Raw genomic sequence first — 24,424 nt, 5'->3', positions numbered from 1 at the left:
TGAGCAAATCAAACTCAAGCAGAACTATTATTTTTCAATTTTCCCTCTTTTTAACTCCCAAAGTATGAAGCCTGGGACAGCTTTCTTGACACAACCCCCCCTTTCCCTTCCTACATCCATTCCTTTTTGGCTACAAGAACGGAGGACTTAAATAAGCACAGCTTTGCGGCACTCTGTGTTTTTCCTTTGAACAGGAGGAAGAGATGGAAAGTCCAGTGCTGTTGGGTGCAATGAGGTACCATAACTGACTAGGCATCATCAGCACTTGCTGCTGCCAGCTCCAAGAAATGAAAGTTCCATGACTATAAAGGCTGTCATCCCAACTCCTGCAACCAAGATGTGCTTGTTTTATGAGGCAATGAAAAGCTACAGGGTGAAGGTTATTGATAAAGGGCAGCAATTCCCCATTGCTTTATTTGTGCCGCAGGATTGATGTAGGAGATCACACAACTTTATCTCAGGGTATGATCTTTCCTGTTTGCCGCTGAAATACAGAACCAGGCTTTTCTACCACCTGCAAAAAAGATCTTTAGAATATGAAAGAGTTGGTTTGTGTATTAAAGAGTTTTGTTTATTCCTAAACAGCAAGTAGAATGCTGCCATGGAGAGGCAAGGAGAAGGAGAGCAGCAGAAGGCACTCTTTGTCCTGGGTGTGACAGAGCAGGTTGGCTACTGCTGCACACGAAACGACCTCAAAAGGACAGAGCCGTTCCTTTGAGTAAGGGACCTTCTCAGGGCAGAGGTGGTGCAAGGTCTCAGTATTTACCTGGGGCCAGCGCAAAGCAGAGGGCAGGAGCCTATGCAGGATGCCCTTTGCCATGCAGTTCCCTCCCCATCCAAGCAGATTGCACTTGGAAGCACAGCAGAAGGTGAAGAAAACTATAGGGAGTGTGTAGTGGGTGGTTTAAATTCAGCGTCCATCTCCTCCCTCCAAGTATAGGGCATCCCAGCTGGGAATCAAGCCCCCCATATTTCACTCAGGTCAGTTTGGGTCTCTGTGCAATACCAAATCAGCCCCTGGATAATTCTGACTCTTAATTAATTAGCAGTTGGAGACTCCATTGGGATGTGGGGCTAGAGAGCATTATCACACTGCAAACCACTTCAGATGCACCTCCTCCTTCTCCCCTTCCATAAGATAAGGGATTTCACAATCATTTCCATAACAGCTCCTTCTATCAATGTCACACGGAAGGATTATGTCTGCACACGAAAGATTTAAGGTCCTGGAGGTGGCATAAACACCTAAGTCCCCCAGAGCAGCTTGTAGCTAACGGCACTCAAGCTGGATACATTCCTTCCCCCTTTGGAAGGGTTGGCACGCTGAACTATGTTTTCGCCTAAAATTAGCTGCTCCCTTTTCGTAGAATGTTCTCCCACTGCTTGTAAATAACAGGGATAAAGTATTACACACCTCTGGTCTCGACTTCTCACACAGCAAGACTATAAATCATGGCTGAATTCCAAGACACATGGGGCACCTGAATGTGTTGCGTTTGTGCCTTTTTAAAAGGATGGTACTTAGTGTGCTGCTCGATTCATGCATTGCTCTTTGCCCAAGAAGCAGCAGTTGCACCCTGAGCCACCATTACAAGGGCAGGTAGAGATGAGACAAGGGGGAATGGCTTTAAATTGCAGGGGGGAATATTGAGACTAGACATTAGAAAGAAATTCTTCGTGATGAGGGTGCCCAGAAAAGCCATGGCTGCCCCACCCCTGGAGGTGTTCAAGGCCAGGTTGGATGGGGTTTGGAGCCCGTGATCCAGTGGGAGGTGTCCCTGCCCATGGCAGCGGGTTGGAACTGGATGATCTTTAAGGTTGCTTCCAGCCAAACCATTCTATGATTCCATGAGTCTAAGATCTCCCAAATGCTTTCAGCATTTCCTTAAGCCTGCTGCGTGACCTCAAATGAACCAATACCTCACCTGGCAGGAGTTTTGGGGGAAATGTTCAGCACTAAAGAATTGTGACGGCTGATTAAGTTCTCAACCTACAACAAAAATAAAGAATAATTAGATTATAAAACACCCTTACCAAGCTGCTCGTCATCATCCACCTGAATGCTTTTATCTTCCCAGAACAGAAGCATCAGTAAAACATACAGAATTGCAATCCTGCTTATCCTTCAATCCACCTTAGCTCTGCCATGGCCTTGCTATCTTTCCTGCCTTGCCAAGAGATGAGCACCTGGATACATTCCAGCTGCTTTACTGGATAGCAAGCCAACACCTCACACCAGTGTCTTCCCTGCAAAGTGCCAGGAGCAACCCCAAGGTTGCCCACATGAGGGTTTCTGAAGACAGAGGAGCTCACTCTGCTTCTTGGAGCCCAGAGCAAGTCTGCCACAAATGACTCCTTTGGTGCACACCACAGGAGGTTTAGATTGGGTATTAAGAAAAAATCCATACTGAAGGAATGGTGAAACACTGGCAGATGCTGCCCAGGGCAGTGGTGGAGCCTCATTCCATGGAGGGGTTCAAAAAGCATGTAGCTGTGGCACTTTGGGACAGAGTTTAACAGGCACGGTGTGGTCAGTCTGACAGTTGGACTGAATGAGCTTAGAGGTCTTTTCCAGCCTTAAGGAGTCCATGATCCTACAATTTTTACCATTAAGCTGGAAATAAAAGCAGAGGAGGACATGAAGTACAAGTGTTGGGTAGAGATCCTCAGCTTTTGGGAGCTCCCTACACCCATGGTCAAAGATTTTTTTAGTGCTCTGGGACAACCAAAACCACCCCTAGTGCTCACAGCTGAACAGTTCACCCCACTGGATATGCTACTTGCCAAGAGGCAAGAGAGGAGCAGAAACATTAAGTGATTCAGGATGATCAAAGGGAGGAAACACCCAAGTTAACGCGGATCTGCATCTCTTCTTTTTGCCTGGGCTGCCTCAAGTGAAAGGATAAAGATGTCAGCCCTGCTTAACATCTCCCCCAAGCAAAGAATAGTAGATGTTTAATTCACCTTGATACATTCTTCAGAGTTCACTCACCATCCCCAACCAGTGGCTTTATGAATTTATAGTAATTATAAAACAAAAAGACATTTAGGTAATTGCTCAAAATTGTGTAAGGCTAAAGAATAAAATTAAGGCAAGCAAACACATTTTTTTTGGCTGCCAAATCTATCACTAAACCGTGCCCCTAACACCACATCCACATGTATTTTAAACACCACCAGGGATGATGACTCTACCACTGCTCTGGGCAGCCTCTGCCAGTGCTTGACAACCCTTCTCGTAAAGAAATTTTTCCTAATATCCAGTCTAAACCTCCCCAGCACAACTTGAGGCCATTTCCTCTAGCCCTATAGCTTGTGACTTGGGAGAAGAGCCCAGCACCCACCTCACCAGAACCTCCTCTCCGAGCTGTAGGGAGCAATGTGGTCTCCCTCAGCCTCCTGTTCTCCAGGATAAACAGTCCCAGGGCCCCCAAGAACCCCTGGGCTCCAGAACCTTCCCCAGCTCTGTTCCCCTTCTCCGGACACGCTCCAGCTCTTTGCTCACACTTTCACTCTTTGCAAAAAGCAGGCCTTGGATTTGGAAGCAGAGCACTTGACAATCTTCTCCCTCTCTTTTGCCCTGTTCCTGTGGCAGTGTGAAAACCAGCCTTTCACCCAGCCCAGGGCATGGCCAGCTGACGGGCTTTCAGGACAGCAAGGACCACTCTAGTTATCTAACTTGACTTTTTGCCTACCCCTGGCTGCAGGATTTTGCCTAAATAATGCAAAAGATCCTGCAACAAATGCTTCTGTGACCAGCTTTTGTCTTCTGCCGCCTTCTGGAAAGCTGCACCCAGCTCTGAACGTGGCGCAAAGGCACGCTCTGCACCAGACGTGTTGGTACAAGCAGGTGCTCCACATCCCTGGGGCTCAGCATCCAGGTTACTGGGCCACGCAGAATATCTGACTTTGAGGACAAAATCCAACCTTGAGGGAAAAATCCAACCTCAAGGGCAAAACTGCAGGCAATCACCCTGTGCCCTAAGGTTTGTCCAGGTGCAATGAAGTACATATTTCCTGCAGACCACAACAGATCTCCAGTCACAGTGTAACAGCTGGTGATCTTCTGAGAACCTGAGCAACTGAAAACCTAGAATGTGGATGTGAGTCACCATCCCAGCCAGGAATATTTGTGTGGAAGCATTGGCTTGTACAGAACTGCAGGAGGAACAGGCCCTGGGAGCAAACAGCCAATTGCACTCACCTGCGAAAGGGATGCTTTCTTGGATTTTTCCACTTCTTAACTTACTGCATGCTTAATTATCCTGAAGGAAAATTTCAGGAAGGGAGGATATGTTCAGAGTGGATTGCAGAGGCTCATTTAAGGAGGCTTCCTGATCTACAGGGCTCCTTTGGTGCACAGCTGTCCATCTTCTATGGGACTTGGTCCTCACACCACCTGCACAGATGAAGCATGAAAGGACGTGCTTAAAGTAATATGGCCTATGAAAGAGAAGGGAGTAATGGAAAAGCTCTCCAGTTATCGGCTACTGCATTAATTACTGGGCTCTGGCCCTCAAATAAGCCACCACTCTGCCATAATTATCTGGAGCATCTTCTAGTGCATCATCAGACACTGCTGTGTCACATCTGAAAAGGCAGAAGGTTGACTTCTCCATTAGATCTCATCTCTCCAAGGACCTCTGGTATCGCCTAAGCTCAAAGCCTCTCTGACCTAAAACCCAGGACTCAGCCACTCAGTCAAAATATCACTGCTGAAATCCATAGGTCCTTCCTAATTTACAGCACCTGCACCCCTCACACAGACTCAACAGGCAGCAACAGATCCCTGAGTCCAGCTGGAATTGCAGGGCCTGCAGGGGTGCATGGCCTACTGGGACTGACATACTCCATGGAGCCCTGCTCCCGACTTGGAAACATCCAGAGAATGCTCCCAGATGGAAGGGGCCAGGACTGAAAGCTGCTGCTGATTCTAACCTTCCCTTGGCAGCACTTTCACAGCTGCACCGATACTGGGGCTCAGGGCTCACTGGGCTTCCAAATGCTGGCTTGGCTTTTGGACATTTTGCTGCACCTTCAGCCATTTCCTGCAGAGTCCCACTCCTGACTTGGAAACCCACTGGTTGTTTCCAGATGTGAGGGACTAGGACTGAAAGCTGTTGCTGGTTCTCACCTCTCAGCAGATTTTTAGGTTTTTATAGAAAACTAAAGCATTTTTTAAAATAATAATATAGTCATTATATATAATTAATTATTTTCCTACATAGCTTAGTAGGATAATTACCTTTTTCTATCTGTGCCCCAGAAAAATTAAGTTCAATTCCTTACGTGTTTATGTTGCCGATGCAATGGATGCAGCTGTAGTGAACGAACCGGTATCATCATTCCCGGTTCAGTTTCTCTTCTCAGTGAATCCGTGCTGTAAAGACAAGGCAGATTGGTAAACTCACAGCTCCTCCTCCAGCTGCCTTTATCGCTTCTGGTGGGCGTCCCTTCACCTCTCTCAGGGAACTGTGGAAGCTGGGGTGCGGTACATGAGGCTCATTCTGCTCTTGGGTATTTGCAGTGTTAAGAGCATTGCTGTTCCTTTGGTCCTTGCAGGGTTCGAGCTAGCTCAGCTCTTCGGGCAGATGTTTTGGCACTGAGAGGGGCAGAGGTGTCTTTAAGGTCAGAGCTTTGGGACAAGTCAAGGTTCAGCAGCAGAAATACACTTGTACTCAGCCTTTTTGAGGTTGGTATTGTGTGGGGTGCAAGATGGTTCAATACTGTGCTTTTTATTGTTACTCTAGGTGCATTGCATTTCCATGGGATTTGTGACTTTCTTGAAGATGAAACCTCTTTTTTTTTTTTTTTTTTTTTTCACCAATTTTGCTGTGTACTTTGCTGATTTCTCCTAACATGACAGTTGGTGAGGTTATCTGACAGGTGTTGGGGTGAGCATCTCATATGCGCCTGTATATGGAGTTTTAGCACATCTGAAGGAAATGACTGGGATATAAGCACAGGATATCACCTTTCCCAGTCACCCAGAGTACCAGGCTGTTCCTAAAACCTTTGGAGTTTGTGGCAGGCTGAAATCTAAATTACAGGTGTCAGAACTTCAGCTGTTTGGGGGCCTTGTAAGGAAGCCTGGAGTCTGTGGGAAGACTGAAGATAAGAGGTGCCTGCTTACACAGCCAAGTCCTTGTGTAGCTTGTGCTTCGGCTTCCTGCCAGCTCTGCCCTTTGAGCAGGAAGTTCTCAAGAGGAAGGAAGTGCTTTGTGAAGCCACTTTAAGATTCTGACTCTTCTCTTTTAGTCAGAATCAGGTCATCTGGAACTCCTGGAAGTTCACCAGGCTGATGGTGCCAAGAGAAGGTGTTTCAGCAACCTCTCTACAGTAATCGTTTTCCCTCATCTTTTGTCCTTTATTGCTGTTCAGTCCTGAGATAACATTCCTGATACCACTGAAGTGGGACAGACAAGCAGGGAGGAAGAGATCAAAGGAAGGAGAAGATAGGGAAGATGCCAAACACTTCCTTGATCTGTCTACTTTACATAGGTGCTACACAAAGTTTCAGAAATTCTTAATAAAGGTAATTTTCAGAGTTCTAGGGTTACCACTTAGTCTCCAGCCAGCAGGAGGCTGTCAACGGGAACGATGGGCATCCTCTCTCCACCAGCAGAGGAAATAGCTTGAAAGCTGGATGCAGAAAGCCCAGCAGGACCTTGGCGCCTCTGAGCGTCACCGGACTTGAAAAGGAACCCTGCAGAGTGCCGGCAGGGGAACCGGGGTGGGTTTGAAGTATCTTTCTGCTCCCTCTGCTGGCCAGATAACAGAGGTACCGGTGGAATCCCTACACAGCCGGGAAGGATGAGGATGAAGAGCAACAGAGGACGGGAGGGGTCATTCTGTGCTATCATTACACACGCGTTAACTCCATTGAGTTAACTTCGAGTTTGCTCCCGAGTTTTAGGAGAAATGCAATACAGCGTCTGCGTCCTGGGGAGCTCAGAAAGACTGGAAATGGGACCAGGGCCAAAGGTGAGTGGGTGGGAGATGGGATGGGTGCTCTGTGTGGAGTAATTTTTATGCTTAAACCAATAATATGCCATTGCCACTTCTCATACTGTCATCAGTTGTGTATACAAAATTTGTTTAACAACCTTGACCTACACTTTTGTTACAATCTGAATGGTGCATATGGAGTCTGTGTCAGTTCTAGTAGCGCACCTGTGATCTTGATGTTAAAATTGGAGTTCTAGGTGTGAGCAACATGATAAGGTAGGAGGAACCTGGGTGGGGAGGAGAGCGTGAGAGAACCTTTGCTTTTAAAGCTGCACAAGTTCCAAGGATGGGAAGCTTGCATGTATTAAGAGGAGGCTGAGGGGAGACCTTATTACTCTCTACAACTACCTGAAAGGAGGTTGTGGAGAGGAGGGAGCTGGGCTCTTCTCCCAAGTGACAGGGGACAGGACAAGAGGGAATGGCCTGAAGCTCTGCCAGGGGAGGTTCAGGTTGTATATCAGAAAAAAATTCTTCACAGAAAGAGTCATTGGGCACTGGAACAGGCTGCCCAGGGAGGTGGTCGAGTCACCTTCCCTGGAGGTGTTTAAGGAACGGGTGGATGAAGTGCTTAGGGACATGGTTTAGGGAGTGTTAGGAATGGTTGGACTTGATGATCCAGTGGGTCCTTTCCTGGTGATTCTGTGAAAATTATAAAGTTGCAAAAAATTCAAAACAAAAACACAAATTTCAAATATTTTGTTATTCAGTATAACTTGGTTATACTGAAATCACTTTGATTGAGAATTAGATCCCTTTTTTCTGAGTTTGAGACCCCTTTCCTATAGTGTTTATAAGGACTGGAGGAAATCTTGAAACCTAAATGGAACAGGAAAGCTGGGGAGGGGCTCTTGATCAGGGAGTGCAGGGAGAGGACAAGGGGAAACAGTTTTCAGGTGAAAGAGGGAGATTGAGATGAGATCTTGGGAAGAAATGTTTTGCAGTGAAGGTGGTGAGGCCCTGGCCCAAGTTGCCCAGGCAAGCGGTGGCTGTCCCATCCCTGGAAGTGTTGGAGGCCAGGTTGGATGAGGCTTGGAGCCCCATATCCAATGGGAGGTATCCCTGCCCAGTCCTCGCCCGTGAGTGTGCAGACCATCCGGTACCCACGTCTGGAGGAACGCGTGCACCCGTTGCCCAGGCAACGGGAACCGCTCTCCTCCAATCACTGCGCCCGTTTCTTCCGGACCTCCGCGAGCGTCCAATCGCAGACGAGCTCTCAGATGTGCGCGGGGCGGGCACGCCTTGTTAAGGCGGCGCGACCTGCTAAGGTGGCGCCGCGGAGCCGCTTTGCGCAAAAGCCTTAAGGCGGCTCTAGTGGTTGGGGCCGCATCGAGAGCCACTGCCGGGGCGGGCAGGGAGGGGCCCCGACGGGTGATGGAGTGCCCTGGTGTGCCCCTTCTTCCTTCTCTCAGGACCAGCAAAGGCCCGTCGGGTGACAGGCGCCCTCCCGGAACCCGGCGCCCTCCTCCCGCCTCCGCATGGTCCCGCCCTCAAGGTCAGGCCACGCCCTTTCCCCGCAGCCAATCGGAGACGTTTGTCTACTGGCCTAGTCGGGCCGTGCCCCTTTTCACAGCCAATCGGCGCCCGTCTTCGCGGCCCCGCCCCTGAGTGACAGCTTTGCCGATCAATGGGAGCGGCCGGTGCGAGTGCTGCGCGTCGCTGGGCCCCGAGCCGGGGTCGCAGGCCTGGGAGGGCGGAGGGGCCGGTGAGTGCGGAGGGGCCGAGGCGGGGGCGGCCGGGCCGGGCTGGGCCTGGGGCTTCCTCCGCTCGCAGCGCGGGGCTGCGCTCTCCCGGTCCTACCTGCAGCTGCGGCCCCGGGCAGCACTGGCCGGGAGGGGTCCGGCCCTGTGAGTTCCCCACGGAGAACTCGAAGAGACTCGGTGAAAGGTTTAGAGGTGAAGCGTGTAAGGAGCGGCTGAAGTCGCTGAGTCTGTTCAGCCTGGAGAAGAGGAGAATGTGGGGAGACCTCATCATGGTCTGCAGCTTCCTCACGAGGGGAGGAGGAGGAGCAGGCGCTGAGCTCTTCTCTCTGGACCCGAGGGAATGGCGGGAAGCTGTGCCGGGAAAGGGTTAGGCTGGACATTAGGAGCAGGTTCTTCTCTCAGAGGGTGATGGAACCCTGGAACAGCTCCCAGGGAAGTAGTCACAGCATGAAGCTTGTCAATATTCCAGCAGCGTTTGTCCAATGCCCTCAGCCCCATGGTATAAATGTTGGGGTTGTACTGTGCAGGGACAGGAGTTGGACTTGATGGTCCTTGTGGGTCCTTCCCCGCTTTGGTCATTCTGTGATTCTGTGAGTTGTGACCATGGGTGATTGGCCAGGGTCTGGGTTTGAGGGACGTTCAGCTGCCATCGTTGTGGGTGGCCTTGGAATCAACTAAGGAGGTGTCACTTAGAATCATATAATCATGGAATTACCTGGTTGCAAAAAAGTCTTTGAGATCCAGTCCAATTGTATCTGTCTACCATTAAACGATATCTCTGAGCACGTCATCTGCCCAGCTCTTATACACCTCCAGAGACGGAGACTCCATCACTTCCCTGGGCAGCCCTTTCTAGTGCTGAGAACCCTCTTGGTGAAGAAATTCTTCCCGATGTCTAATCTGAACCTGCCCTGGTGCAACTTGAGGCCATTTCCTCTCATCCTGGAGAGGATCCCACCTCTGGAATGTTTGTACACTCACATCACCCTCTGTACAAAAGGGTCTTCCCACCAGCATCTGTTGCTCAGGGTTGTTAATGCTCTCTCAGGCAGAGATTCCGACTGGTTTGCTCTATGCGTTGCTCTCCAGACACCAGTAATGAGTGGCTCCAAAAAGTTTATCTTCCAAGCTCTGTTTGCATTGATTACCTGAAATGACCTCTGCACGAAGAGCAGTGCTGTCATCCCCAGCCTATGGGGCTGGCATGACTCATGCAATGCTTTCCAAACGGCAGGGCCTGATGTTAAATGCCGGTTGAATGTGTCACACCTGGGACCAAGTTCATTTGTGGGCTCTTGTAAAGTAAGATCTGTGTGGGAGACTGTGAGAAGGTATTTAAACTCTGCTGCTACATGCAGCTATTTATTTAATTCCAAGGACTTTTCTATGGACTACCCTTCAGCAGGATTTCATTTGGGACCATTGAGTTTAATTGACCTAATTCTTTCTTTTTTCCTTGTCCCTTTTTTCCTTAGTGTCACCTTGGAGTGATATAACCTTCCTGCCCCACAGACCCACTGGAAATACGGGCTTATCTACACTTCGCCTGTGGTGCCCACGCTATCTCAGTATAGCCCTGTGGGGAAAGGAAAGCAGCAGGCAGGCTACAGAGCATTTTGTGCTTCATTCAACTAGGTATCACTTGCCCAAGAAAACAGGATGGGTGGGAAGAAGTGGCACCAAGCTACAGATACAGCGGTTCCAGCAGAGTTTCTTCTCTAAAGAGAAGTTCCAGCACCAAAGAGACTGAAAAGCAAACACTCCTATTAACCAAAATGGAAGGAGGCAACAGTCCAAATCTGCAGCTTCAGCAGCTTCCATTGGCCACAGCAGCGATTTCTGTGCAGCCCCACACTGACTCTTTTTCTTACAAGGTCAGTTTTCTACCCCGGTCTGTCCCTAGAAGGCCCTGATGGTTCATGTAAGCTGAAAAGGCCACTGTATTTTGTTTTGGGGTTTTTTTTGCAGAAAGTGTGCTCTGTATTTAGCTGTGCCGGGAGGGCCCAATGCATTATATGCTGTGTATATAAGCAGTGAGAGAAAGAAAGACAAACTTTGATTCTTGAAGAGCTAGGCAAAGTGAAGAAAGGGTGTCTGGTGGTTAAAAGACTATGTGAGTCTCTAAATGTGATTCGGGGCAATAAATTCTCCTGGATGCAAATACGTCACTAACTGAGATCAGATATTGTGGTCTGCTCTATACTCAGTGGTTGAATTTCAGGTGGGTCAGCCCACAATCACGCCGAGAACCTGCAGTGGAGATGGGATGTGTTGCTGTAGTTCCTCCTTATTCTCCAACTGGGAATGGACCTGTTCCCTGTTGAATTTCCCCTGAATCCCTGATTCTGAAGGTGCTGGAAAATCCCAGCACAAAGGGCTTTTTTTTCCACTGGAAACAGTGCTTTGCTGAGAACACAATCCTAGGTGTAAAAGTTTACCAGACTGAAGCTGGCTCATGAGTTCTCGCAGCTCTGAAGCCAATAATCCCAAACTTGTGCTCTACTCAGTGGCTTTTCAGCCTAGGCATCGTCTCCTCTGTGTCTTCTAACCTGGAGTCCAGTTGCTGGAACAGCAAACCATGCTGTGGTTCATTGGCTATGTCTGTCATCACAAGCGACATTTCCCAGCCTACTTTGCTGTCTGTTGTTGGAAGATCTCAGGTGTTTTTGAATGAAGCTGCTTGAGTGAGTCTTATTTCTGTACATCCTGACAAAGAGATTCTCCTTCCACTGACAAGAACTGGAAACCTTAAGGTCCTTGTCTTACTATGTCTGAGAAAATCATTAGTAGTGTATGTGCTGCTAAGGGAGGAATACTAAGGTGAGCTGGGTTATCCCAAATCAGTTAAAGAAGTGCTGCACTTAATCTTGAAGACCTGCACTGAAATAATAACATTTAATGAGATTAGACAGTTGTTGGAAGAACACAAATGCTAAGTGGCCTGGCTTAGCCTCAGGCTCTTCTGTTTACTCCTTTGTTTCCTTTGTGACTCAGCCTGCTTTACACCCTTATTCATTTCAGATTCTGTCTTTAGCCTGTGAGAATTACTGCAGAGCTGGGAATTCAAATGCGGAAGGGCTTGGGAGCTTGCTAGGAGTTGCTACCAGTTGCCTGTTACTTTGGAATAACTGGTTCATATGAAAAGCAACATAAAATCTGGGATAATCCAACTGCTTCATCAAGTAGGCTAAATTACTTACTGAACCAGCAGATAGTGTAAGCGGAGAGCAGATTAGTTCATAAAATATGACCCGCAAAATGCAGAGGTCTTTGATCCATGCTCTGCTGAATTCCAGGGCGACAAACACCCTCACAAAAAGAGTTTTTCAAGGGGAAGAAGGAGTGAATGGTTTGTTGGTTTTAGCTTTACCTTCTTCCTCGCTGAGAAACTGCAAAGAATGCAAATATATGCACACTGATTTGAGTCTCTTGTAGGAAATGTCTTTGAAGGAAGGGCTGTCTTTCACCTGAGCTTTCCAGACTTGGAACACAGCCACCAGGAACTTACTTGAATTGCCCTAGATCCCACACAAAGGGAGGAAGATAAACAGATTTCATTGTCAGGTGATCAAGAAACTGTTTTAAAAGTCTGATGTCATCCAAACCGTGCAAAAAGCCCCCAACTTTCTTCAGGGTCCAGTGGCTAAATTTAATACCCATGTGTTTACTTTGTTTTTACAGGAGAACTTGATCGGTGCGTTACTGGCTATTTTTGGGCACCTTGTTATCAGTATTGCACTCAACCTCCAGGTGAGTGTCATGGAGCTGGTATTGATCCTGCCTCAAGTGTCCTACATAAAGAAGCATCAAGCATGCCAAAGTTTCGTTTCGTTTCGTTTCGTTTCGTTTCTTTTCTTTTCATTTCATTTCATTTCATTTCATTTCTTTTCTTTTCTTTTCTTTTCTTTTCTTTTCTTTTCTAGAAATACAGCCACATCCGACTGGTAGGCTCCAAAGACCCCCGAGCCTACTTCAAAACCAAGACTTGGTGGTCTGGACTGTTTCTGCTGGTGCTGGGAGAACTGGGAGTGTTTTCCTCTTATGCCTTTGCTCCTCTCTCGCTGATTGTGCCACTCAGTGCAGTGTCTGTTATAGGTAAGGGGTAAAGAGGCAACTGCCAGACAAGCCTGAGTGTGTTCCACTGTGAGATCGCTGATCACTGGACTGATACCTAACTCACTGTTTCTCTCTCCTTTTTCATAGCTAGTGCAATCATAGGAATTATATTTATTAAAGAAAAATGGAAGCCCAAGGATTTTTTGAGTAAGTTCTGCAATTCCTTTTCATTTTTCCTCTCTGTTTATAAGCTGCTCAACACCTAGCAGGGCCTCTCAGGAATCGTAATTAGAGGAAATGGTGAGATCTCCATTACCTATAGTACCTCTTCGAAGAAATGTGTCATCTTCTCCACTGTTTGTTAAAAATTTATTTCTTTGGTTTTTTTTCTGACTTGTGCCACATCACCTGAATCTCACAGATTTTAGAAATATGTGGAAAAGGTGTTTGTTTGCAGGACTGGAGAATTTTCGTTCTCTGGGCTGAAGCTGCAGCCTAGGGCCTTTATTCTGCAATAATGCAGGCAAGACTGAATCAGCTGGATTCCATACACATGCAAGTGTTTGCAGAACTGGGGCATTCTTTCTCCTACTTCCTAGAAAAAGAGCTATGGGCAGTGCCAGGCAGGATAAGCCGCAGGTGCAGATCTTGTTGCTCCTGTTTGTTTAGCAGATGCTGCCTGTAAGTTAAAAACAGCTGTTTTTTAACTCACAGCACACACGTTGCCTGGGGTGTTTGTCGTTCTAATCTTTTGAAAGTGAGGCGTGAAAGGCAGAGGAATGAGTCTCTTGGAGGAATGTGCATGTCACTGATGGCCACTGTGCATGTGTGATATTAATTCTGTGCATCCACACTAACCCATTAACTGTTTCCTTTTTTTTGTCCTTTCGTTGCCGAAGGGCGCTATGTTTTGTCCTTTGTAGGCTGTGGTTTGGCAATTGTTGGAACTTATCTGCTGATAACATTTGGACCTAATAGTCATGAGAAGATGACAGGAGAAAATATCACTAGGCATCTAGTGAGCTGGCCATTTCTGTTGTACATGGTAAGAGGGCCCATAAAATGTGGGGCAGTTTTCTGCTGTGTGTCTGGTTGGGAATTTCATTGAAGGCATTATTTTTCTTTTTGGTTACTAGAAATATTACTTGTACTTGCTAATGAACTTATGCCGGCTTTTCCCAGTGTCAGAGCCACGTTGCATGTGGACACATGCATGCATCATTTGGAACTCTCACATTCTTTCTCTGAATTATTTTTAGGACATAAAGTCTTTAACTGAAAAGCTCTAAAATAGCTTGCTTGCTCCCTGCTCTGCAGGCTTCAACCTGTGGCAGTTGCTCTCAGTCTCCAACAGAGATGTCCAAATACTGTGCTTGCATCTGGGCTTTTCTAGAGTGACTTTCTCTGAAGCCATTGATCTCTCATTGAAAATCTTATGAAATCTATCTTTTTTTTTTTTTTTTTTTTTTTTTTTTTAATGGAGATAAGTTTGGCCATTACATCAGATGGGAGTTCCAGGGATCATTAAAGAACCTCATTACGGAAAGCAAGCTGAGATCTCTGATGTGAATATTCTGTCAGGATTCTTTGATTTGCTGCTTTACCATGAATGTAGTGTTTAAAGTGTTTCCTGTTCTGCAAGGAGCTATTGAATATCTCATCTAATTAGAATCTTAGATCATGCTAAATTTGATCTATAATTGTGGGGGATCCTCATTTTCATTCCATTTGCCCTTGGCATAATTCTAATGTTTGACTGGCTCGGAATCCCATTTACTGCCACCCCCATATACACCACATTGCTTAATATTCTCATTTCTCTCTTTTGTAGCTTGTGGAGATCATCCTGTTTTGCCTACTGCTGTATTTCTACAAGGAGAAAAATGCAAACTACATTGTAGTTATTCTTCTGCTGGTAGCTTTATTGGGTAAGTGGCTGTGGACTTGTAAGATCTTCTAACAGTAAACTACAGTAACTTAAGCATCTATGGCACAGAGGGAATTACGTTGAGGCAGTTAGTCATAAAATGCACCAATCTGCTCTAGAAATGTTACTACAAATTAGATGAAGCGAATGCCCTGCAGAGATGCTTAGGATCTTTGTTAATGACCTTTGAACAATTAAGACTTATTTCCCGTAAGGAGGAACAATCTGCCCAATACAGGAAGCGCAAGTTATTTATTAGCATTCTTAATTTTAATCTGTGCATGCAAAGCCTGGTGTGATATCATACCTGTTCAGTGGATAAGGAAGGCAGTTTCAGTGCATGAGAGAGAATATTTGACCTATAAGAATCTTCTTGGCTCTGTGAAGATTTGCTGTGTGGCTAAAGAAATGATAAATCCTCTGCCATGCAAGTCTGTCCCTATTTAAACCGGGAGAGCCTCTGGGCACTGAGTCAAAGGACACTTTTGATATCCTCACAGTCCACAGCGGGATCCCACAGTGACTTTGGAGAAGCCAGGGTTTCACTTGTACCTTTCTTCACATCACTCTTTTTTGGTTTGGTTTGGTTTTTTTTTTGGTTTGGTTTGGTTTTTTTTTTTAAGAAACTGTGATCAATTAAACTTTAAAAAGGATGAATAATAGCAAGGCAGTGATGCAGTCTGATGTGCTGTTGAGTCTGTGTCGCAGTCCTCAATTTTTGCTGTTTATGCAGCTTCAATTACTGCGGTGTCTTTTCTTTTGTCTTTCTGTGAACTGTTTGGGGCTGGATTTCAGTAACTGATGTCTCAGGGGCTGTGTGAATTACAGACAAAGCAGCTGTCCTGATTCTGAATGCCCTGGCTTGTGTTTTCAAGATATGGAAAGGAAGTGGTCCTTTCTGATTCTTGTTTTGAAAACTGTGTTGGCTCTATTAGCCAAGCTGATATGGCATCGAAAATGAAAATCTGTATCCTTCTGCAACACTGTTTAAACACTTAAACAAACCAGTAAATGCTCCTTGTCCTGTAGACAGGAGAACCATGATACAGAAAGGTGAAGCAATTTATGAAGGTCATTCTTGTGAAGTTGGGAATGAAACTGGCAGAGGTGGGGATAAAATATGTGGTTTTCATCCCTTGTTTGGCCTGGCAAAAGGAGGGTTCAAGTGCTTGTAGATCTCTGCTTTGTTTGCAGCTGCCAGTCGTGCATGGAGCGCACGTGCAGCATTCCTGTCCACTGAGTGCATAGTGGTGCTCCAGCTGAATCTTGGTAAATGTTCACAGGTTCCATGACTGTCGTGACTGTGAAGGCTGTGGCAGGCATGATCGTTGTCTCCATACAAGGGAACTTACAGCTCGACTACCCTATCTTTTATATCATGCTGGTGTGCATGATTGCTACAGCGATCTTCCAGGCAATGTAAGACCTTTACTCTCTTTCTATCTCTAATTTTGGTGGTTTCAGTGGATCAGTAATTAGTGGGCTGTTTGCTTCCCATTGTAAGAGTGCCAAGTAAATATTAGGAGAGGAATTATCCGTTCTCTTCTGTGACCTGTCCTCAAATCCATGTCACGGGAGCCTGGGATAGTGATGTTCTTTGCTTTTCCATGTAGTGACACTGCCGAGTAGTTTTAATGCCAAATTTATACATTGTTCACATATTTGCAAAACAAAGTTAGGAATGAAATGGTGGCAAATTGAACACAGTATCTGTGCATTGTCTGAAATCAAAGTGCAGAACTGGAGGTACTGATGGTATGTCCCTTGTCCTTTCTTCTGTACACAGAATAACATAAAAAGCCGGTAGCAGGTGGGATAAAGAGCTATTTAGAATGTGAGTTGTGTTCTTGCCTTGGTCAGTGACAGTGATTTCACTGCTTTTCATACAGCCATAAGGCTCACTCTTCTATCATTTATATTAATTTCAAGGGATGCTGCTGCAGGTTTAGTGAAAGGAGAATAAAGTTTCTTAAATGTATGCATCTGAAAAGTGTTTCCAAAAAGGAAACACTCCAAAAAGGAGGCCTGTACTAGTCCATACTAACTGCTGTACAATGCGAGTGTCCTTCCCAGCTCAACCCCTGTTGTCTGTCATTGCACTGCAGATTTTTAGCTCAAGCCTCCCAGCTGTACGACTCATCCCAGATCGCCAGCATCGGCTACATCCTGTCCACAACAGTGGCAATCACAGCAGGTAACCATGCACAAACAGTGTGGTGCTCCTTTCTAAAGGAAGGGCGAAAGATTTGGGAAAACAGTCCTCACTTGCTGACAAGGAAGGTGAATACTCAGCAAGATGATGACTTGTATTTTCCTGTTATCTCTCTTCTGCAGCTGTCTTAGTTTCATTCCAAAAATGCAAATAATCCCATTAGCCTGTTGAATTTTTTCATTAAGTTCTGTCATGTTTGAAGTAGATGGAACTTAATGTTTGAAGCTGAGTTTGAAGCACTCACCCCACAGTAGTGCTTAGGAGAGGAGGGTGATGTATGCTTTTGAATGTGCAACCAGAATACACAGCTAACATTTCTCCTCGTGTCATTTTATCTGGATTTTGTTAAGAAGTATGTGATACAGCATATAAATGTATTTGCTTCCTCTGTACAGAGGTTACAGTTCTCTTCCCAATAGCCTTGTTCACATTGTATTTAGGATGCAGCTGCTCACAACTTTATTGGCACTTTTCTTTCTGAGCAGTTCCAGCCCTTGCCCACACAGGGAAAGCTTTGTCTGCATGAACAAAGATGAGCATTTAAATCCCCCTTAGGCTTCCAACCGGACAAGCAACCTTGTTAAAGTTGTGTTCTTGGCAGTTAGACATATGAGTAAAACTGGGGAAAAACCCGAAAAAAACAACCAAACCACAACTGCAGCACTGGAGAAAGTGCATCTGCCTGCCAGTGATGGCTGCTATTGGTGAAAATAGCAATGCTTCTCTAGGTATAAGAGGGCAATCGCTCTCCCTGTGAATTACACATTGCCTTTTAATGCTCTTCTTTGACATCATGAGAGAACGTGGCCTACTCTTTGGCTAAAATTTATTTCCCATCATATCCCAAGCCATATGCTGCTCTCAGATTCATCAGCTTATTTTACATTACTTCAATTAGAGATGTAAAGAGTAGGAGCCAGGAAGCTTCTCCTGTTGACATCCTGGACATCAAGGACACTTGTTATCTTGTGGGTTTGACCTGTATGCAGGTGTCTCGGATCAGGAGTTTGTACCCTGATGTAGCTGGAAAGATCTGATTTGGTTTGTCGCTGTGGTGGTGTCGCTGCTGCGTGGTGAGAATTTGGCTCAGTGACCCACAACAGCTCAGCAATGTTTCCTTCACAGCCCCCTGCCCCAGTATGGGAAGATGTGTGCTGTTGCTTTGCTGCAGTACAGATTTACTGCTGTCTGTATTAGTTATGCCAATATAACTATTTTGATAGTGAAATTCTAAAAGATTTGACAATAAATTGTGTACAAATAGAAATCAGTCCACTTTTTTCTATTTTAAGATCGTTATTAAAAAAAAAAAAGGTGGTGCATATTAAATTAGGAACCTGACATTATTTGGTTTTGGGAGAGACTAGTGCTGGAGATGTAGCACTAATGGTTCATGTGAGAAAGATGTCATTAATTATTTCTTTTTAAAGGAGCAACTTTTTACTTGGATTTCACTGGTGAAGATGTTCTCCATATATGTATGTTTGCCCTTGGGTGAGTGGCTAAAGTTTTATTAATAGAAAACCGGAAGGTCTTCGTGTGACTAAAATTTTTAAAATACCTATCTGTCTGTCCATGTTGGAGGTACATTCTGTCTGGGAGAGGGCAGACTGAACGCACTTCCTCTGTTCGAGCAGGTGATAGCTCACAGAGCTCAGCATCCTGTCTGAGTGATTACGGATGCTCTGGAGGAATCCTGTAATGCTGTTATGCATAATTGTACAACACTAAATCCATTGCTGACTGGAGATCGGCTTGGATGGTGATGTGTGTGATCAATTTTTCAAGCCACGTGCTGGATGGGGCTTTGAGCAATCTGCTCCAGTGGGAGGTGTCCCTGCCCATGGCAGGGGGTTGGAACTGAATGGGCTTTGAAGTTCCTTCTAACTCTAATTCCATCAAAGACAACCAAATTTTGATATGCTTCCTCTCCCCTTTAGTTAGTCAAGGTTAATTAATTAATTAATCAACAAGAAAACTTTTCCCTAGGAATTTGTAAAGAAAATATGAGATTGTTCTGATTGCTGGGTGGAATTCAATACTGCTGAGGAGGGTTTTTCAGCTGAAACAGTTCCCTCTAATTCCGACTTCACGGTTCTTTCGCTTCCGGTTCTGAATTCTTTATGGTGCTACCCAATGGGCACTTGGAATAAGCAACATGCAACACTACATCCTCTTCAATATCACAGCTGTCTCAGCAGATCTTATCTTCTCTCTTAGGTGCCTTATAGCATTTCTAGGTGTCTTCCTGATCACAAGAAATAGGAAGAGATCTGTGCCATTTGAACCTTACATATCAATGGATGCTATGCCAGGTAACAGTAAAACCACAGTGGTTTATCTGTCTCTCTTTTAAGCATAGCATGAAAGCTCCAGCTTTCAGCTCTGTTAAGTTTCTGGATCAGTCAGGCAGCCGAGTTGTCTTCTAGTTTTGCTTTCTCTTGTTTGCTTGGCCCTTATGAAGGGCACATGTGTTTTGCATGGAGCAGAGAAGAGGTGATGTCCCACTCGGATGCAACTTGTGCTGGGTCCTCTGACACCTGGGGGAGGATGTCAAACACTGTCAGAGCAGCCTTTTCCAGTTGGTTGCTGGGAAGGTGAACCAGTTTGGAGCATGTGCTTTGGGATCAGCCTTGGTCTCTATCCAGCAGGAAGAACCAATGACTGGGGAAGACTGAGTTGTGCTGCAAGGGACAGAGGCAAGGGGAGCAGAAATTTCTTATGGGAAGTAGAGCTAAACTCTTCCTGGTGAGCTTTATAAAAGATACGCAGCACTTGAGAAATAACTGATTGCCATCCTCATTCACTTGAGGGTCATTTCTCCATTAGCTGCTTTAGTGCTAAGCAGGAACACATGGCTTTCAGTTAGTCCTTGAAGAACTGATGAGCCATATATCGTGAACCCCAAGCCTGCATGCTTTGCTGATTTAACAGTCTGCAGTTTTGTTCTTAAGCATTTAATGTCTGTCTTTGCTCTTTTCAGGCATGCAGAACATGCATGATAAAGGGATTGCAGTTCAGCCTGACCTTAAAGCTTCTTTTTCCTATGGTGCCCTAGAGAACAATGACAGCATGCCGGAAATTTATACTCCAGCTACATTGCCGATTGTGCAGGAGCAACACGGTTCCAAAGGAGTTTCTGCTCCACCTTATCGGGTGCTGGAGCACAGCAAAAAGGAGTGAGTGTCCTTTAAGGGACTGATTTGAATTGTCAGAAGTGCGACCTTTATTTATTTACCCATTAAAATATAAGCAAGTGTAAAACCAATGAGTTTAAAGCTCATCTCAAATTTAACTTTCAAGGCTGATTATTCAAATAAACAATTCTATAGTTGTGAAGTTGAGAACCTTCATCTTAGCAAGAGGTAAATCACACTTCTCACTAAAGGCTGCTGTCTGAGTGCGTGAAATGATGAGCGCGGTATCATGGCAATATGAAACTGGTGAGATAGCAGATGCTGTGAAAACGCAGAGCTATTTGAAGATAAGCGACTGTGCAGTTTTTTGTCCTGCTGGGAGTGGTTTTATCTCTAAAGAGAAGTTTTCAGGAGTTGCTCACAGAGAGAGGAGGGCAGGATTTCACCTGTCAGAGACTGTGATGGATTTTCAGAAGAGCTGTAAGTCCTCACATCTCTGGTGTGACCACCCAACTACCTTAACATGGCAATAAAATGTGATTGTTTTCAAGCACGAATACTGAAATTGACTGTGTCTTTAGAGCAGCGTAATTGATTCAAGAAAGCTACTTCATTCCTTCAGAACATGAATCTTGGGCACATCCTGTACCACTCTCCTCTGGTCTTGAACACACGCACTGTGTGTGACTAGTTTTGTAGCACCACTGGATTACACGGCCTCTTGGGACACAGATTGTTTGTCAGTTTTCTGGTTTCATAGCAGGAGCTTTGAGTTGGATTTAATGATGCAGGGAGAACACTGTAACATACAAGAACAAGAAAAAATGAGAATAGTAATGTGACTGATACCTGCTGGGAATTTTTTGTAGTTCTTCGTGAGGTCCTAACTATTGCTTTTATTTTCTTTCTGAGGCAGGATTTCCAACTTTATTTAGTGGTCTTAAATGCTTAAAGGTATGACATTCCTTAGTTAAAAAGCCCAGTCCAGGTGTTGTAGGCTGCGGTGTCCTCATCTTTTTTTTTTCTTAAAAAAAAAAAAAAAAAAAAAGGTATTGGTCTAATATTGGAATGACCTAAGAAGAAAAAAGCATGCACAGTCCAGCACTAAGGACTGAGAATAAATGGAGCATTGTGTACTTGTGATATTTATCTTTCCAGCTTCCCAGAGATGGCCAGAAGCTGATACGAAAGGAGAATGGACACAAGGGAACTTGTCAAGTTAAAAGGACAAAGTACAGCATTCACTGGCACATGTAGGTTATGGTGGCACTGTGATATCATCATCTTCTCTAAAAGCCATTATTTTGCTGGGAAACGAAATTTTAAGTCTTACAGTGCGTCTTGGACTGTGTGCATGGTAGAGTGTCCCCAGGGCCTTAGAAGACTATTTGAAATGAACAGTGTTTGTGTTCTGCACATTTTTAAGCAGTTACTCTTGACACCAGGGTGTTTGGGAGGATCTTGAACTTGCAATAGTGGCTTTCTGCATTTTTTTTTTTATTGACTTATGGCCTGTTTATGTTCCCACTACCAAAAATTCCCAACAACTCCCCTGACTTGTGTATAGCTATGACAACAAAACTCTTCTTTCACATACGTTTGCTTTGCCAGCTCCAAATACTAATTCAGTTGGGAGATAGTTGAGATTGCTTTGGCATTTTTCTGCAGCTTAGAAAAATTATAACCTTCCCCTCACCCCCACAAAGAGTGGATGCCTCGTGTCAGTATGCGTACTGATATGTGAAGTTTCTTTACCAATTTGGCGTGTCTGACAAGTCAGATCTTATCACTGGCATCCCTGTACAGTACAGCTTCTGAAACCTTAGTAACAGCTTTTCTTTTCCCCTCAATACTTTTTGTGTTTAAGTAAGAGAACAATGTTAATGGGCTAATACTGCCAGCACATTGTGGGTCTTGGCAGTGATGCTGGTTTAATACCTTTGGCTTTGCATCCCTGGTAATTGATTGTTTGTGAATTTATGTGCAGCTTTTGTTCAGTAACACCACAAAACAAAGTAGAACAGGAGAGGCTGAATGGGAAGGGTATAAGAATGCTGGCATTTCTTCTCTCTTTCCTTTTAATCAACGAGGCAGTGGCTGTTTTGACGTGTTAGCTCTGAAACCAGACATATTCTGTTTTAAAACAAGCTGTGCTAAACCATGCATAGCTACAAACTACTTTTTACATGGTGATAGTCTATGGGTTTCATTATTACAGATGTTGCTGTGGTATAAATTAATCAGAAGCACCCAATGTTTTGCTGTTGACTCCTGTGATGTGTAACAGAAGGTCGTTTTCTTGGTTCTGATTTTTTCACTAGTATTTAAAAACTGCAGTTGGCTGCTGTCCAGACTTTGTAGCTGGTAAATACTGGTCAGGTTTTTTCTCCTCATCCTTGAACCTGATGTTGTGAGAGGCAGACACAGAGCACTTTGCCAGGGGCAGAGCGCTGCTCTAACACTGAACCCCTGCTTGTGCTTCTCTTTCTGGGCTGCTCTCCAGCCCAGTTCTGCGATTCTCCAAAGCCCTGCAGCCTAAGCACTGCCTGATTACTGGCCTAACCTTCCTCCCTCCCAGAGAGCCCTCAGCTGTCTGCACGGGGCTGTCTTCCTTTCTGGCCGAAATTTCCTCAACCCATAACCAAGGCTTTTGCATTATTGTGCTGTTTTGGCCTTTTTTTTTTTTTCCCCCAAGGATCCGTGCCTTTGGAGTCATGCTTTGTATAACTTTGTGTTGTCTACACAGTCTGTGCATTTGAATACTTCTATTTAATAATGACAGTTCCCTTTAATCGCAGCAAGACTTGCTTTTAGAAAGTTCCTGACAAAGGCCTCCAAGATGTCTGTTTCTGCAGCACATATATCACAATATTTTTGATGATGATGTGCCCTATCAGTAGAGCCCAAGGTGTTGTTCTTGCTGTGGACCTCTACTCGGTGCACTGATGTTTTGAGGGTTGTGTTTGTGCCAGGCTGTGTTGTCCACCGTGAGAGTGGTTGGAAACTGCCAGGCTGCAGCTCGTTCTTGCCTGCTGCCTATGTTCAATACTTGAATTTTAAAACGTGGGAGTTTTTTGTATTTATGTACTTCCCCCTTTCTTGCTCTTCCTCCCAAACTTGCAAAAGGTGTTATTGCTGCTCTTCAGCACAGTCTTACAGCTTCCCTCTCACCATGGTGCTGAGAAGGCACAAACAGGGGCTCCTTGGACCCAGACATCTGTGTGACTGCAGGACTTCTGCATTGTCTGACGGGGGGAGGGTACAGCTCAGGATCAAAATAAACTCTGTACTTCCCTTCTAGGTCAGAGCTTACAGGCCCCAAACAGGAACCTATTTGTACCCCCACGTCTGTATTTGTTGGTCTGAGGTGACAATGTCCCTGCCTGGGGTTGCAGCAAACACAGCTCAACAGCACATGAAGATTTAAAGGAGAGGAGCCCTGTGCTACGTTCTAGTCCTTGCAGCATGAAAAATAACCTGCTGTTTATAGCACTTGAATGTGTATGTCGGAACTTCAGTTCCTCCACAGCTGATCCCAGAAAGGCAGGGCACTACAAACAGCAGAGTATGCTTAGATTTCCAAATGCCCAGCATTTTCAGCATCAGGAGCTGGAAAACTGTCCACAAAAATCAGTGGACTGCTGTTTCATTTACTAAACTGTAGTATAGCTCCTCAACTCTTATCTCCTGGCTGCTTTATTGAATGTGAACTGACATCTGTTACATCCACACTGCGTGGCTTCTCAATGCACCAGAACACTTAATGCGTTCTCAGTGTGTATCTTACCTGTAACTTAACACTGTGGAATGCAGCACCTCTGTTGGCTGAATGTACAAAACAATCTGCCTAAACCAGTCCCTTTGTTCACATTTAAATGTGTAAATAAATCAAGCTTTACAGTATTGGACTATGAAGATAACTGCTTAATTTTCATAAGCAATATTGCATGTCTGTTTAATTCTATTTGTCTTTCAGGTGAGACTTTGGAAATGAAACTTAATAAAAGATTGTGGTAAAACCCATTGAATCCTGGCCTGCTCCATACTCTTGGAATAGCTTTAATTGGCCATAAATATCTTGAGAGAAGTTAAGACAATTTAGTTTACTGCAGAGAATACTAAGAGTATTCAAAGAACTGGGTTTTTTAACAGGATACCAGTAAATGAAAAGCAGATCCCTACAACGGATGTTTGGGGCTGCAGCATCATACATGCTTGCATTTTTTACAGGAGTCTCCAAACATTTGGTGTCAGCTTTAGGAATTAATTAATTTACTTCAAAATCTTAGTTTTACAGGACCTCAATAAAATACCTTAGCATCTATTATTTCAGAGAAGAGACTGAAAATACGATCCCAGTATGGCCTAAGGGGAGGAGAGAGGC

At 45.1% G+C, this 24,424-nt stretch overlaps 1 protein-coding gene and 1 long non-coding RNA gene across 4 annotated transcripts; one reads left to right on the top strand and one right to left on the bottom strand.

Moving 5' to 3' along the window:
• Positions 1 to 704: 704 nt before the first annotated feature.
• LOC128854285 (uncharacterized) lies at positions 705 to 10,175 on the bottom strand. The gene is made up of 4 exons (XR_008453295.1): positions 8,806 to 10,175; positions 5,290 to 5,380; positions 4,205 to 4,399; positions 705 to 1,990 (listed from the first exon to the last, which is right to left on the bottom strand). It is a non-coding gene; the product is annotated as an uncharacterized LOC128854285 (long non-coding RNA).
• On the top strand, positions 8,566 to 24,055 carry NIPAL3 (NIPA like domain containing 3). 3 transcript variants are annotated; one of them, XR_008453294.1, is made up of 14 exons: positions 8,566 to 8,710; positions 10,184 to 10,582; positions 12,390 to 12,458; positions 12,632 to 12,803; positions 12,912 to 12,971; positions 13,664 to 13,809; positions 14,596 to 14,692; positions 15,975 to 16,110; positions 16,797 to 16,885; positions 18,334 to 18,397; positions 19,124 to 19,218; positions 19,887 to 20,082; positions 21,199 to 21,293; positions 23,342 to 24,055. XR_008453294.1 is itself a non-coding variant. In XM_054086313.1 (13 exons), the coding sequence occupies exons 2-13, from the start codon at positions 10,484 to 10,486 to the stop codon at positions 23,409 to 23,411; spliced, it is 1,293 nt and encodes a 430-aa protein (XP_053942288.1). In that variant the 5' UTR covers positions 8,566 to 8,710; positions 10,184 to 10,483; the 3' UTR covers positions 23,412 to 24,055. The 3 variants fall into 3 exon arrangements, 2 of the variants coding, with proteins under 2 accessions (XP_053942288.1, XP_053942289.1); XM_054086313.1 differs by lacking the exon at positions 21,199 to 21,293; XM_054086314.1 differs by having other exon boundaries at positions 21,199 to 24,055.
• Positions 24,056 to 24,424: the final 369 nt, after the last annotated feature.

Source organism: Cuculus canorus, chromosome 22, assembly GCF_017976375.1.
Source record: "Cuculus canorus isolate bCucCan1 chromosome 22, bCucCan1.pri, whole genome shotgun sequence".
NCBI lineage: Eukaryota > Metazoa > Chordata > Aves > Cuculiformes > Cuculidae > Cuculus > Cuculus canorus.
This window is presented reverse-complemented; position numbering and strand designations above follow the sequence as displayed.